The sequence below is a fragment of the Camarhynchus parvulus genome, chromosome 2, assembly GCF_901933205.1.
Source record: "Camarhynchus parvulus chromosome 2, STF_HiC, whole genome shotgun sequence".
In the NCBI taxonomy this organism is placed as follows: Eukaryota; Metazoa; Chordata; class Aves; order Passeriformes; family Thraupidae; genus Camarhynchus; species Camarhynchus parvulus.
In genome coordinates, this window is record NC_044572.1 from 57,440,494 (window position 1) to 57,457,409 (window position 16,916).

Genomic DNA, 16,916 nt, shown 5'->3' on the forward strand with positions numbered 1-16,916 from the left:
TGCATCTCTGGAACTGGCTGGATGGCCAGGCCCAGAGAGTGATGGTGGTGTTGCATCCAATTAGTGGCCCATTACTAGTGACATCCCCCAGGGATCTGTGCTGGGCCCAGACCAGCTTAATATCTTTACTGATGATCTGGATGAAGGGATAGAGTCTACCATTAGCAGATCAGCACATGACACCAAGTTGGGTGTGAATCTCAATCTGCTGGAGGGTAGGAGAGCTCTGCAGAGCAACCTGAACAGGCTGAATTGATGGGACAAATTCAACGATATGAGGTTTAACAAGACAAGCGTCAGGTCCTGCACTTTGGCCACAGCAACTCCCTGCAGCACTACAGGCTGAGGACAGAAAGACTGGACAGAGGCCAGGCAGAAAGGGACCTGGGAGTACTGACTGATGGCAGACTGAACGTGATCCAGCAGTGTGCCCACATGGCCAAGAAGGCCAATGGCATCCTGCCCTGTACCAGTAATAGTGTGGCCAGCAGGACCGGGGAAGTGATTCTTCCCCTGGATTTGCACTGGTGAGGCCATACCTTGAGTACTGTGTTCAGGTCTGGGCCCCATAATTTAGGAAGGATGTTGAGATGCTGGAGCATGTCCAGAGAAGGGCAACAAGGCTGGCGAAGGGTCTGGAATACAAGTCCCATGAGGAATGGCTGAGGAGTTGTTTAGCCTTGAGGAAAGGAGAGTCAGTCTTTTCACTCTCTACAACTGCCTCAAAGGAAGTTGTAGCCAAGTGGGGGTCGGTCTCTTCTCCCAGGAAACAACTGAGAGTCTTAAGCTGCATCAGAGAATGTTTAGGTTTAGGACGTTTAGGAGGATATTAGGAAGAAGCTCTTCACAGAAAGAGTGACTGGGCACTGGAATCGGCTACCCAGGGAGGTGGTGAAGTCACCATCCCTGGAGGTGCTTAAGAAAAGACTGGATGGGGCACTTAAGTGCCATGTCTAGTTGATAAGGCGATGTTAGGTCATAGGTTGGACTTGATGATCTCAAAGGTCCTTTCTAACCTTAATTCTGTGATTCTGTGAGCCAAGCTTACAAGTAAAGAAGGCACAACAATAGTGAGGCAGAACAGTGAGCCCTCTACCAAGATGAAATTTCAAAATATTTCCTCTTCAGTAGCCAAGACAAGTGTTTCACACTTCAAATAGCTACCAAAGACAGAATATACAGTCATGGTCCAAAAGTGGTATTTCTTTAATACATATGGATCTGGCTGCATTTGTCCATTAGTGAGTTCATCCTCCACTCTCCAATGTTAGGTGACCAACAATGAAAATATTTAAGGACTTGCTTACAGTATTTTTGTTACTCTGTGTGTTGATTTGGCATTGTCAGGACCCAGGACATCTCTCTGGCTGTCCTGAGCAGCCAAGACCCCTGCTAGGGGTCTCAGAGACCCTGGCATAGAGCCCAAAAATGCCTGTGGTTTTGATTATGACCCGTGGAACAAGTTACTGACCTTAGATGAAGATCTGCAAGCCATGACAAATTAAGTAGAATGATAGTGAATTTCTCACAAGGTGAAAAAGTAGATTTTGGGGTTTTTAGAATGGGATTCAGGGGGGCAAGATGGAGGGATCTGGGCGTGTCCTGCCTTTCTACTTCTTCTTCTTCTTGGCCTCCATCATCTGCTGTGATGTTGGCACTTTTAGATTGGTTTAGAGTAGAAACTCATTGTCTAACATAGGTGATAGGTACTGGAAAGTAATTGTAAACATTGTATACGTAGTTTTTAGTATAAAGACATAACAATGCCCCAGGGGCAGGCAGAATGCCTCTGACTGTCTTGCTGAGCGGACCTCGGCAGGACAGGAGAAAGAATTTTATAGATAAGATATAATCAACAACGTTGAGACCGAGAAATAAAGAGCTCTAACTCCTTCTTCAAGCACCAGCTGGGAAAAGAGACTTTCTAACATTTCTCGGGGTCACTCTGACAAGCTAGAGGACCCCACATGGCATGGTCTGGTTTTTTGGTAGTGAGGGAGGGCCACAGAAATGGCTTCTGTGAGAAATGGCTACAAGCTTCTACCATGTGGAACTTCCAAACTAGAACAGCCTATCCTCAAAGGACTGCACCCTGCAGATGAGCGACCCACACCACAGCAATTTCAGAAAGATTGTTTGCCCATGGGAGGGACTCATGTTGCAGCAGTTTTGGCAGGACTGCTGCTTTTAAGATTGGAGCCAGGCTGGAGGAGTTCATGGAGAGCCATCTCCCATGGGAGGGACCCCACGGCATAGCAGAGAAAAGACTTCCCTCCCTGAGCGAATAGAAGAAGATCTCGGGTGATGAACTAACCAAAATCCCCACTCCCTGTCTCTCTACACTGTCAGAGGGAAAGAGGGAGTGGCTGGGGTGGGAAGAAAAGTATTTAGAAGGCTCATTTTAGTTCTCGTTATCCTTCTCTGACTCTGTTAATAACAAATTTACCTTACACCTTTAAATTGGAACCTATTTTGCCCTCAGAGTGTTTTCCCCCAATTCTTATCTCAACTCATGAACCCTCCATTAATTTCCTTTGCCTCTTCTCTGCCCAACTGTAACAAGAGTGAGTGAGTGAGTGAGTGAGTGAGTGAGTGAGTGAGTGAGTGAGTGAGTGAGTGAGCGAATGGCTTTTCCAAGTGTCTGGCGTCTGGCCAATGTCACACCACAACACTCTGACAGCTCATAACCTGGTACATATTTAGTTAAATTATGGGCAGAGCCCTCTAGTGAGTCCTGTAATTACATTACTTAATGCTTTCCAATATATACATGTGTTTTTATCAGCATTTTTCTTTTTTTTCAACCAACTATTCAGTACAACTTTAAGAACTAACTGCCTAGTTAACTCTGGGGTGGGGATGTTACGGAAAGGGTTATTAAAAATCACAAAAAAATTATTCACCTCTGCCTGCAAACAGGCAAGAAGCAACCTGCTAGTCAGCCAACATTAAACAGTATTACCACACAGGATCCTTGTGCTTCAGGATTTGTCCTAAAACCCACTCTGAATTATCTTACTAGCTTCAGAAACATTAAATACATTTGGTGCTATATTGTCTAATGTATCACTAGCAGCATATCAGCAGTAGGCTGGTAGAGCAATCAATAAACTAGATAAGCTAGAATCAACTGAGATGAAGCATACCGTAAACAGAAGATGCAAAGATGTAGATAATTCTTTAACCTTTTCTAATCCTAAGAATGCCATCATATCACACTTGAAGCTTCCTATAGAAATCCTACTAACATCTTCCAACACTTCGTTTCAAATATACTCTGGGGGGAGTGGCTAATGCACCTAAAGGCTGTGCTGCCATTTAGCAGGACCTTGATAAGCTGGAGAATTGGGCACAAAGAAACCTAATGAAGTTCAACAAGGGGACTGCACCTGGAAAAGAATAACCCCAAGTATCAGTACAACTTAGGGGCTAAAGTGAGCAGCTCTGCAGAGAGGACCTCAGAGTCTTGGAGCAGCTGCAAGTTTACCATGAGTCAGCAGTGCCCTTGCAGCTAGGAGAGCCCGTGGTACGCTGGGGTACATCAGGAAGACTGTGCCCAGCAGGTTGAGGGAGGTGATTCTCTCCTCTACTCAGCTCTAATAAGACAACATCTAGAGTGCTGTGTGGAGTTCTGGACTCCTCAGTACAAGAAAGATAAGGAGCTACTGGAGAGGTTCCAGCAGAGGGCCACAAAGATAATTAGGGGTCTGGAACATCTTTCTCACATGGAAAGACTGCAGGAGCTGAGCCTGTTTAGTCTAAAAAGAGAAGTCAGAGAAGAGATCTAATCAATACATCTAATCAAAAGAAGGTTGTCAAGAGGATGGTGCCAGACTCTTTTCAGTGGTGCCCAGTGACAGGACAAGGAGTAATGGCCATAAACTAAACCACAGAAAGTTCCACCTCAACATGAGGAAGAACTTCTTTACACTCAGGGAAGCACAACACTAAACAGGCTTCCCAGGGAGGTCATAGAATGTCCCTCTCTGAAAACATTCAAAACCTACCTGGACACATTCATTTCCTGTCTAACCTGCTCTAGGTGACCCTGCCTTGGAACAGGGTTTGACTACATGATCTCCTGTAACATTGGGAGATGGGGGGCGGAGTGGGTCAGAGACAGGGATGACACACACTCCAAAGTTCTTGTGATGAACAGCCTTGAGTTTATTCCCGCAGCTCTTTTTATAGGAGCTCCAGTTACACATGTGATTCGTTGAGGTCTTAGCACCATCCAGCTCTCTGGCCCATGATACATTTGCATTTAGAGCTGAACGACATTGGCTGAGTCCCCTTGTAGACTGGATCTAACCTATCCTTGCCCACCCAGAGACTCCAATGCTACAATCTCCACGGGTTCCTTCCAATCCTACCAATTCTGTGATACTCCAGGGTAAATAATCTCCCTAGCCCATACTGACCTTAATCTCAGGCACCAAATTTATAAACTGAAGGCTGTTGAGGACTACAAATAGTACAAGTAGCTCAGTATACAATGGCACTGCAAACTACAGATTGTGCCCTGGGTGGGGAGAAACGGCTGAAACGCCCAGATGAGCCCTTTGCCCAACAAAAAGGCATAGCCTTGCCATGCCAGCTGGACTGTGTCCAGCTACCCAGAGACTCTGTAGAACCCAATGAACAGTGAGAAGACCCCAGATCAAATATCACCATTGAAACAGGCACACAGAATGAAAGCCAAGCATTCCTTTGTTCAGGGTCCCTAAAGGAGACACCCAACTCCATCTGCCATTATATTGCTGCACCATGATAACAATTCTTAAAGGAAGCAGAGTCTAGGACTCTGCTATGGGAAACCCTGGATCAAGGCAGTGAGGGAAACTTGTCTGACATGTGAGCGTCATGAAACTTGTCTCAGTATGAGTGTGTGAGGAGTCAGGTGGGGCACCCATCAGCTCACTGGAGCTGCTTGCGGTGAAGGGGCTTCAGTCCCAGCAGCAAAAGCCTAGGGTGGTGCGAGTGTGACTGCCATAGTGGCTCATGGGCAGCCAAAGAGGAATGGTTCCTTAGCAAACTGTGACATTACTGATCTTCTGTCACAATATTTAAGGCTTATTCTGGTTTTCTGCAAGTAAAATCCTATTGAGTAACAAATGTTTCTATCTTGGATAGAAAGCTGCAAATGAGGTAAAATGATTGATGAAGCCAAACGCCAGATGACGTTACCTTCAGTGTCCTACCAAAGGACACATACAGTTATTGTTTAAATAACCTTTGAATTTTCAACATTCTGAACAGTTTTTGTAGCCCTCTAGTTTGGCCTAAATGAAGCAGCCTTACATGATCTTTAAGGACTTTCTGAACTCTAAAAATTACTGTGTTCTTCTTATTATTATTATTATTCCTCGTTCCTCTGAAGAATTACCATGCTCAAAGCTTCTTTCACAAGGATTCTGGTGAGTGGGGTGCAAAGGCCAAAGAACATGCAATTCCAAGATCAAACAGCTTCCTTAATAAGCTGTGAAAGAAACCCGAAAATTCAACAGGGATCAGAGTTTGGCCCAAGTCTCATTGCTCTGGAGATGGCAGTAGGTGAATATTACACGTTACATGCATGTAGTATGTTTGATTGCCAAAGGTAATGATTATTCCCTTTCAGAAAAAGAAGAGAATCGGTAGTTCTAAATTTTGTATTAGCCTGTTATCAAGCAAATCTGAAAATTCATACAACTTGTTAGCAAAGTGCATCACGGCATATGTGTATTTGTAGTATATTAACACTTAAAAGCTTCTATTAACTGTACATGAGCAGTTTTGTTATGTTATATACCAGCACAGCAAGACAGAAGAAAGAGGATGAGACTACAAACTTGTCTAAGTGAAAAGCCACCACCACTTCCTCATCTACATCAAGAAGCTAGAAGATGTCAACTATCAGCTAAAGGTTTTCTTTCAAATCTTACTTAAAAATATATAAATAAATTTGGTTATTTGTCCTAAGGGAATAGGAAAAACTGAGGAGCTAAAACTTCAAGAGTTTCTTTCTGCAATAAAGTCCCAGGATCTAGGAGAGCTAAACTGCACTTTCAGAAAGCTGTAGTACAGAAATCAAATAGGTCTTTTCTGGTTTGCTTCTCATTTTGATGAACCACCTAAGCATCTAAGCATCCTGTATGTATCAGGAGTTGTAAAATACAAGTAGTTTAGATTCAAACTAGCTTATGCAGCCTCCAAAAATTAGTCCTAAATATCAGAAAGGAAAAAAAACACAGATAATCTGAACCATTACCATCTTTGCATGGCTACACCTATTTAGAAGTACTTCAAATAAAGTATATGAATACAGAAAAGACACAGGAATAACAAAGGTACTGAAGGTCCCTTATTTCAGCTTTACTTGTCATGCTTTATTAATAGCCAATGTTAAAGAAACATTTCAACTAATTTAATAAAACAGCCATTATATACCATTAAAGTGAGACCAAAAAGTACCTTGGCTAAGTATCTTTAGGTCTAAGTGCTACATATATTGTGCTCTGCTGTCACTTCCATAACACTCATTAGGATATCAGTGACATTTGGATGCATGACTGGTAGGTCACCCACAGCAATCCATCAGCTGCTTGCTCTCAGCTGATAGCAAACTAGCACTAGCTTTGTTATCTTCTGCAGTTGAGCCTTGTATACTTGTAAACAAGTATAATGTTGTAGAACAAAAAGAACATTTTTAACTTACAGGAGCTGTAATGAATACAATTTATGTATTTCACCTCAAACTCTGTTCAAAAGTCAATGTGGTAACAGTTTGAAAACTGAACACTATTTTTCCATAGAAAAGAAGGAACTCACTAAATAAGCATATTTTAATAGTCTAGGCCTGTTTCAAATAGCAGCATAACAAATCAAAAAGCACTGGGTATGCAAAATGTCAATGAAGTTCTGTGGAAGTAGTTTTACCTCACAACGTGATCATGTTTTACAAGCTACTTGCAGTAAGATAATACAGAACTAGTCAGACCTCTGCCTTTTCCTGTATATTAAAAAATTTTGAGGTTTTCCGTAACACTGCTACTGGAGATTCATATATCAAATAAAATACAAGCTGAAGAGGAAAGCTGGCATGAAAAAGAAACTTACCTGGTATTACATAAATGAAGCATACAAGTTGTAGGTTCATTTTAAACTGATAGCATCTTGGAATCTTGAAATATTAAAGTATTTTTAAAATCTTCTCATTGTAGAGTATAAAGCAAAAATGTTGGCACGTATGTTTTATTATAATTATTTGATCAGACTAATGATGTCATTTACAACTGTAACTAATTCTGAAATTATTTTTGTTATAAAAATATTCTGAGAATAAACCAAAGATTTCATGTGTGATACTTGCAATTTTAATACTATGGAAGTAAAAATACAAAATCCTGATCTATTTAAAGACGTACTAAAACATAGCTCACAGAGGACACAAAACATACAAAAAATTATGAAAGACTAATTTTGCTTAGCTTTCAGTACTAAAAGGGATAGCAATTATTCATGTACTGCAAAAACGTTTTAGCATACAATACTACTCAACCAAATATTTTCAGTGTATTAAATGTAGCCCAACAGCTCACTGTAATGCCACTGCCATTGACACCTGCACACAAAACTGGTCAAATGAGAACACCGCAAAAAAATACCCTCCAAAAGACTTAATGCAATCATATAATCAGGGCATGTATTTTCAGTGACAATATGCAATATCTGCAACTTATTTAAGCATTGTATACTGCTGCTGAACTGAATTTTATGAAAATTTAATCCAACAGATTTCAAATATTATTTACTTTTAATCATATTGCTAACATTTATGAGAAATTTTTGGAGAAATTAGGTTTCTTGTTTTAATCATTTAAACTTAATTTTTGTAAAATATTCTGTTTGATGTAAAACCAACAAAAAAAAAAAGAGGTTTTCATCCCCTTGGACTTCACTACTTCTTGAATTTCTAATTAAAGGATGTGTTTCACAAGTAAAACTGCTATGGCAGCTCCCCTAAGACCAAGGATAACTGCAAATCTGACGGTACTTTAGTACTTCTGTTTCTACTCTTAATCTTACTTCTTCTTCTGCCTCTCTGGTCATTCCAGTCTAACCAGTCTATTTAGAGATTAATGTTCTTCCAACGTAACTTGGTATGTGCTATAGAGAATCCTTTGCTTCTCTTGTTTCTCCGGAACAGCACTCTGAAAATGGAGTTTGCTGGGGACAACACTTATGTAATGAAGTAAATGTAGGTCTCAATAGAAATCATGAAGAAAACCTTGGCCAAATCAGTTCTTTTGCAGGTTACACAATTAAAAAAAACAAACAAAAAAAACGAACAGGGGAATCAACTCTCAGTACCAACTCACTCCTTCTAGGCCACAGCAGTAGTTCTCATATGGCAATATGCTACTTCTATACCCTGTATTAAGAACAGAAACTCTCCTTACTGAAAAACTTAGTAATTTATCCGGGTGATGCCGCTTGCTAACATTCTGGAGCACCAGTTAACAGAAAATCTTTTTCCAAGGAGAGAGGGAATTCATTACAGATGTATATACATACATACATACATACACAAACACACACACACACACACACACACATATATACATATCACAGTAGAAAAAATAAGCATTTATTAGAAAATACCAAAATACAAAACAAAATCATGAAGTACTTTCCCTTCAATTTCTACTATTGCAGGAAGCAAACTGCCAAGCTGGAATCACTGATAGCATTCATAATGAAATCCATTGCAAATTTCAGGTATAGCTGATTATCTCCTAAAGAAAAAATGGTGTTAAAAAATTGAAGTGGATTGTTCCACTGCAATAAAATGCATCATTTTTTCATGGCAAAACAAAGCAACTGAATTCTCTGACAAAGACAAAACATTTCCTCTGAAAAAGTTCACAGAATCACAGAAGCATCCTGCTTTATGCTACCAGCCTATGTCCATGCTCACTAAGTCAGGGAAATATTTTGTTTATTTGTATTTATTGCCGTTTTTTTTAATCAAGTTGCTTCAAAAGAGCCATAGTACTTAATATGAAACAAGGTAAGTGCAGATTATCTTCTTTGTTTGCTTTATTATGCAAGTCAAGGTTACCCATCATCCTGATAATGATTTTAATTATATTTTATGACTGATAATTTAGACTCAGTTTAGTTTATTGTTCAGTTTTTTGGGGGGGGGGAGGAAATTGAGGGGGGCTGGGTTGGTTTTAAGTTTGGGGGGAGGGGAGAAAGGAAGTGGGGTGGGGGAAATAACTTTGAGTTTGATACTTATTACTGGCATGGTTAGAAACAATCACAAATGCTCTGTATAAATCCTTTGGATCATCCACCTCAAATTACCTGGATTCACCTAGCTTTTCAACCAAAAGCGGGACAAAAACGAAGTGAGTCTCTCTGAATATATCCTCTGTCCCACTACCTCACTGAGCTCCGTTCAGGAGTAAGATTTTTAAGACCTGAAGACTTAAAGCGTTTCTTAATCTGGGAGTTAATCACTACAGCTTAAAGATCAGTTTTATTACTATTAAACACTTCAGTATTTAACCTAAAAAACAGACTATTCATAGCTATAAATACACAGAAAATAGTGAGACTGACAAATTTAAAAAAAGTAATGAAGGACATAAAGTTAGATTTTTTTTAAGGTGAAAAGCAGAGAAAAACAGTTCTCAACTGACCTCTTTGTCTGGTGTTAAAGTGCCTTCGTGATTCTGATCTGTAAATGAAGTTGTCCTGATTCTGTTGCCAGTTGATGGAGGGGATCTGGAAGGGACCTATAGAGAGATCACATATATCAACAAGTAATACTATTAACTCCAGAACTAATTTTTCTGTATCATAATTTACTTCAAGAATTACTAACTATACCATCTCAGTGATATAGTCTAGATCTTTTTAAAGAAAACAACTGTCTGTGACAGGTTCTACCTTCTTAAAAAGTCTGTAGAGCAAAAAGTGTCATGAATCAGCCACAAGAACAAACAACAAAATGGGTTATTTTCATTATTTCTGACTATGGTCCTCTTAGACCATATTTGAAAAACAAGCCTCCTAGTATTTTAAGAACATATTGCAGTTGCTTGAGGTTTAAAAGTTTAGTGATTTAACAGGGATTCAAGTATTTAGAAGTGGAACAGAATCTGATCAAGAACTTAGAAAATTAACAACAAAAAATGACACTAAGAAAATTTATGAACTTTAAATTTGTGGTATTTATAACACTGAATCTAAACAATGAAAACGGGGCAAGAAATTGCTATATATTTTGACGCCTATATGTACTTGTTGTTCCTATCAAAACTAAACATCTATTCACAGAAATTTTACAACTTCATTCAAATTGGGGTTCTAAAAAGTCACACCAGATCAAAGAAACTACCTTGCCAGCCTCATCATTCAAACTTCAAATATAAAATTTCAGTATAAATGTAATGAGTAGTAAAGTATCAACAAGCAGATCTATACAAAAGAAAGTAATTAGCAAGATTTGTCATCAGGTATTGTGAAAGGCTGGAAGGAAATATTTCAGGCATGTGGCAGGAGGAAGAGGAAGGTCAGGCCTTGCTTTCGATGAGGTGATGCCTTCCTTCACAGACCCCATCCCTCTGGACTGTATCCCAGTCCTGCAGTGGCTGCCAGTACCTGGCACACCTGAGGAAATGTGCCATACTCTGCCCCTGGAGCCCAAATCCAGGCCCAGAGTGGTCAGATGACCAGAAGTTCCACCTGCAGGAAAGGCCCAGGGGTACTTCACTCAGGATATAAGGCAAGCACAAGCATGTTTTGACCCTACCTCTTGAAATTTCTATCAGCTGAACAGGTCTGGAACAAGGAGTGGTAGCTGTATTTGTTCTTTTTTATATCAAAATTATTCTAAAATCAGTCATAGTTAGAGGTCTGAAGAGGTAGGCCAATGTCTCAACTTGAAAATACTATTCAAAAGTCAAACAGCTTACCTAGTACCAAATAGCTATTCATCATGAAAGCTTTATGTTCTGCTGAAAACAATCATACCAAAGTATTCATAGGATTTGTACAAAACCTAACCTATAAATGCTGACAGCCTACTCTTCTTTTAATCCTACCCTCAATCTAATGCCAGGGTTTTAAAGATTATTTGAAAATCAATTTCCTTCTGTTTGGTGAGGGCCAGAAACATTCAAGGACACTTTGTCACTGCTTAGAAGCAGTATGAACACATCTCTTCATCCAGACCTTAATGGTTCTACAGTTCTCACTGCTGCATTCAGACTTCTTGTCCATTTACAGTCATTTCAGTGGCACTAAGCTTTGCAGCACAAATATTCATTGATCTTATGCAAAACCAAAAAAAGCTGAAACAGGATAGTACATTTAAATTGGAAGGGTTCAACTTCCTGACCAGCTCAGGGTTGACTAGAAGTTAAAGCATGGCTTTCAGGGCACTGTCCATGCCTCTTCAGCACTGACAGGCAAGGGTGAGGAAGGCACCAACCACCTCTCCAGGAAGCCTACTCCATGTTTTGGCCACCCTCTGGGTAAAAAAGTGTAAACATAACCTTCCTTATGTTAAGTCCAAATCTCTCATGACAGACACAGTTTGAGTTATTCCTGCATGTTCTGGCGCTATGTACCAGGGAGAAGAGCTCAGTATCTCCCTCTCTACTTCTCCTCCTCAGGAAGCTATAGGGAGCAGTGAGGTCACCCCTCAGCCTCCTCCTCTCCAAATCAGACAGGCCCAGTGCCCTCAGTGCTCCCCAGAGCACATTCCTGCCAGCCCCTTCCCCTGCTTTGGTGCCCTTCTCAGGACATGCTCAAGGACCTTCACATCCTTTTTAAATAGTGGGGCCCAGCACTGCACACAGTACTCAAGGCTGCACCAGCGCTGAATTCAGTGGGATAATCACCTCTCTTGGCTAGCTGGTGATGCTTTTTGGATGAAGTTTGCCCCCTTGGCTGCCAGGGCACACACACTGCTGATCCCATTGATCTTCCTGCCAACCAGCATCCCCAAACCCCCTTCTGCAGGGCTGCTCTCCAGCTATTCCTCTCCCACTTCAGACTTGTGTCTGCAATTATTCCATCCAGGTGCAGAATCCAGCATTTGGTTGGTCTTGCTCAGCTTCATATCATTGGTGACTGCTCAATACTCCCATCAATCCAGATCCCTCTGCAAGGCACAGTCTCTTATCCCATGAGAGAGTCAGTAGCACTTCCCAGTTTGGTATCATCACATTCAACTGTAGCCTTCAGATCACTGATGAAGAGACTGAACAGAGCTGTCTCTAGACCTGAGCCCCGAGGAACATCACTGGTAATGGGTCACCAGCCAGATGTCCTGTTTGCTGCAATAATTTGAGTCCTGCTCTTCAACCAATTCTTCACCCAGTGCACTGCATACCTGCTCATCTCACTGCTGGAAAACTTGCCTGGAAGAAATACTGGGAAGAACAGTACCAAAAGCCTTTATAGAACCCAGAAAAACTACATCCACCACCTTCCCTTTGTCCCACGCAGGTGAACTTACTGCAGAAGGTTTTTTAAACAGGATTCTCCCTTTGCGAACCTAAGTTGACTGTCTGATGATTGCACTGTTCTTTACAAGTCTTTCAACAGCATACAGTATGATTTTCTTAATAATTTTTCCAGGTTCTGAGATTAACTCTGTAGTTTCCTGCATATTCCATCATGCCCTTCCAGTAACCTGGAATAACACTGGCTAGCTCCCAGTCAGCAGGAACCTCCCCATATTCCCAGGACAGCTAAGAGGGGTCCTACCCGTAACATCTCCTAGCTCCTTTAGTACCCTGGGTTGAATCCCATAGGCCCCATGAGCTTATAAACATTCATTCAACTGACACAACTTGTCTGTTAAAATTTCCGTGTTCACAAATGAAAAGTTAATGTTCCTGCAGTCATGGTCCTCTGACTCAGGACCAGGCAGACCAAGGTCTGTCAGTACTATTAAAAACTGAGGCAAAGAAAGTACCGCCTGCCTCCATTTTTTCTTCATCCCTATTTGTCAGGTGACAATCTTGGACAAGTAGTAGTTTAAGACATCAGTAATTGCAACAGCATTTTTTCCACCCTGTCAGCCATCAGAAAGAGATGTGTTCCTCAGACTATGAGGGACAGCTATTCTCAATTTGACAGATGACATCAGTTAGCTAACCATTCATATGAAAGAGGAAGGCCTACAAACACCTCCTCAGAAAAGGTTATATTTCTCAAGTTATACTTGAGAAATTGTACCTCCAGGTTTACACCAGTCTTAAATTAGTAAATTTAGTCTTGGACACTACAAACCAAAGTACAAATGTGAAGTTCTAGGTCTCAAAGTAAGGGATATAAATAGAGCATAGAGGGTATAGAGCATAGTGAGTGAAGCCTCTCTACAACAGGATGTAGGGAAAAAAAAGCACAAAAATTAATGCAAACATGAGTTTCATAAACTAAGAAAAGGTAAGGGTTAGGAAAATTTGGTCTGAAAATGTTTTGCCAGGAAGGAATGCATTTTCACGATCTGAATTACTGATCTGAAAAAAAGAAAATGAAAAAAGCATATTGACACTTTTTGCAAGACTACAGTATATTTTATAAGCCTCAAAACCTCACTTCTTCCTTCAGATTCTGTTTTCAAATGAGATACAAGAAGTGAGAAGACAAACTTAGTTTACTCCTAAGATCAAATTTAACTATTTCCCCTTAGTGTTACTTGAGAGCAACTGAGGAGTAAGAAACATTGCAAGACAACTATTTCACATGAAATAAAATTGTTATAATTTCTTGCTTTTGCCTTTCCATTTATGTCAACTCTTGAGTTACATAATCTGCTCTGTCCACAGTACAGCAGGCCAGGTCTATAGACTAGGTACAATTTACTATAAACTCTCATATCAGATTTCAGAGTATTTGTCAAAGCTAATTTTTCAAGAGCTAGATAAAGACTAAAGTATATTATGCTGTTAGGTACATATATGCATGTAAGCCCATATTTATTCAGAAGCCCATATTTATTCAGAAAATCATCAGAATGATTTTCAGAGAGCATCAACTCTTGAACACATGCATGGAGCATCCCAAACAAAGCGGATTACAATATCCTGAACTAAGTGGATTACAATGCTGTGTGAAAGGTATCATAATTTAGCTGCTGCACATTGAAAACAGTAAACTCTGCAGATCAATCTCTTTTACACTGCACTGAAAGCTCACCACATATGGCAATTAAGACAGCACTCTAAACTTAACTAACACCAAACATACTTCACTAACTAGAGAAGGCACAGAATGAATACTATGGAAGGCCTTAAAGTAAGACTCAACAAGCTACACAAAACTTCACAATAGATCCATTTCCAAAAATCTAACCTCTATTTCACAAATGAGTGATTCAAATAATAGAACATAACTGTCAGCAGTTTTGAAACCATGGTCTAATACTGTGACTATGCAATGCCAAATCTCCCAGTGGTTCAAATTACATTTAGATCAAGCTCAAGCAACTAATCACCTATTTGTCAAATTAATTAAATTACCTGTCTCTAGCTTAACATTCACAGGATTCAGAGTTTGTATTTGTTTTTATACTTTTAGATTCCAAGATACACGGATACTTAACCTAGAATGAGACACAGGCAGCCATTATCAGCAGACTTTGCCAATAGGATGTTAACTTGCTGAAGTCTTTCTACCCAAAATTATTCTGCTTTGACGCATGCATTAAATCATCACAACTTTTTTTTGGCCACTTTCACTTACATACTCTGGACACATGTCCTGTCTGGTGGGTATTATTATCATTTAAAAATAGCCTTTACTAGAATACATTTATAATAACTTAGTGAAAGAAAGTACACGCAAGAGGAAAATGGCCAATTAAATTATTACTAGAACGAATAAATAAGTGCCTTATTCTCAGATTTATACTATATTCTCAATTAATCTACAGTTTAAAAAATGCAAAAAATGCAAGAATAAGGTCAAGGTAAGCAAACCAGCCCTCTACAAGATGTTAACAGAAGGGACGTACAGAACTGAAAGAACAAGCATCAAGATGAGAGAAAAGGATAACTAGGGAATTCAATGCTGGATTGTTATTCACTACACGCAAAAGTATCATTACTTTAAATGCTAAGGAAGAAACCCATTTCTGTTTCATTCTGTTGTACGTTCAGGCAAGAGATGGTTTTTACATTCTTCCACAAGACAGCTTTTGTAGAGTGGACAAAACGAAGCACAGCTTCTAGCAGGAGGAGGATCGGTAAGAACTTAGATGACGAAGTTCTAGCGAAGCCGCCCCGCGCTGACATCGACCCAGCAGCGATTCCCGCCAGCCGACCGACCCCGGAGCCTTCGATCGGACCGGCCCCGCCGCCGCAGCCGCGGGAGGGTCGCGTCGCGCAGGCCTGGCCGGCCGACCCGCAGGACGCCGAGGCCTCGCCGGGCGAAGCGCCCACAACGGTCCGGCGGACACGTCTCCCAGCGGCCCCTCCTCGCCGTACCTGCGGTGGGAGGGAGCTCGCACGTCCACCCGCTCCGCGCGGCAGCATCTGCTCCTCGCCAATCTTCTGCTTCAGTTTCTTGAACATGGTGGCGGGAGGGAGAAGAGGATGAGGGTACGGCTTTCGGGCCGGCTGATCAGGCGGCAAGGGGCGCCCAGGGGGCGGCGGAACCGATCTACCCTCGCCCCGGCCCGCGGAGCCACCGCCGCTCCGCCCTCGGACCCCCTCCGCGGGGCACAGGCAGCCGCGACCGCTGCGCCTGCGCAGCCAACGTGGAGCCGAGCGCTTCGGCCGGCACGGTGTGCGGCGAGGCACAAACTTCCAAACGCAATGCGCGGCGCTATTCCTCCCACAGCCCGGGCGGAGGTGCAGCCTGGGCGGCCCTGGGCGCCAGGGCTGCGGCGGGGCAGAGCGGCGTTGCCTGGCCTCACTTGCTCCATCTCTCCCGGAGGGCGAGGGAGGCGGTGCCGTCCTGGGAATGTAGCAGGCGGAGGAGTGATTACTTCTGTCCGGAAGGACGAAAAACAGGGCAGTAAATGTTGCCGCCTCGCTGCGCCTTCCCGCCGCCGTAGCCGTCTGATTCTGTACCTTAAGCCGCGCCACGGAGAGGCTTGACTTGCCAGAATGCTGACTCTGAGGGGCTGAAAGTCCTCGCGTAAGAGTCCTCCTGAGTCGGTCAGCGATAGTGTCGAGGACAAGCTTTCACAAGCCGAAGAACCGGACAGCAAAGTAACAAAAAGGTGCCCAGTTCTAAGACTTGTGAAAGCTTCCGACTAAAAAATGCCCAATAGTTGCTTTTTGAAGCTGCCTGGAAACCTATCTGCTAATAAGAAAGTCGCGACGTTTTTCTTTGGAGTAGCCTTCTGTTTGTAAACCTGAGATACACTGTTACAACTAAAGTACCATTGAAGGTGGAAAGACAGTGTTTGCTGCTACTGTCTCCACGAAACTGTGGCAGAATTGTTCTTGGCTGCTCAAGGTTAAAACCTCTGGCTTTAGATCCCTTGTTGGATGACGTTTGTGCGTGTGTGTTCAGTGCTGCGAATGTAGACGCAGAGGGCTGTCAGCGGTAGCCAGCATTCATTCTTCAATAACGGGACTATTTTGAAACTTACTGTGTTGACAGTGACGTTGTATGAAGGCTAAAAAATACATGGTGCTGTTTGCAAGAAACAATGAACCACGTGTTCTTCTATAAAGCTTCCTACTAGGGAGGCTGTATGCAATAATCACAAATGCCCAGAAATGTTTTCACTGAAATACACTCCTGAAATCTCTAAGTAATTTGGGGGAATGCATAGGAAATTATTTTCCCATTTGTTTTACTCTGACTAAAAAAATAATCACAATAAATTTACAGCAAAAATAAATTGCTGGTTTTCCTAGGTTTTTTTACAATCTGTTTAGTTGTAGATAAACTGT

The 16,916-nt window shown here is 41.6% G+C and overlaps 1 protein-coding gene across 4 annotated transcripts in view; it reads right to left on the reverse strand.

Moving 5' to 3' along the window:
- GOLGA4 (golgin A4) overlaps positions 1-15,825 on the reverse strand; it is a 78,008-nt gene extending 62,183 nt beyond the window's left edge. For 2 of the 4 annotated variants that reach the window (XM_030944188.1, XM_030944187.1), the window contains exons 1-2: positions 15,495-15,825; positions 9,690-9,785 (exon numbers count right to left, since the gene is read on the reverse strand). In XM_030944188.1, coding sequence (XP_030800048.1) covers positions 9,690-9,785; positions 15,495-15,581 — 183 coding nt within the window. In that variant the 5' untranslated portion in view covers positions 15,582-15,825. Of the gene's footprint in view, positions 1-9,689; positions 9,786-15,115; positions 15,475-15,494 lie in introns of those variants that run through there. The other 2 variants (XM_030944191.1, XM_030944189.1) reach the window with 2 other exon arrangements.
- Positions 15,826-16,916: the final 1,091 nt, after the last annotated feature.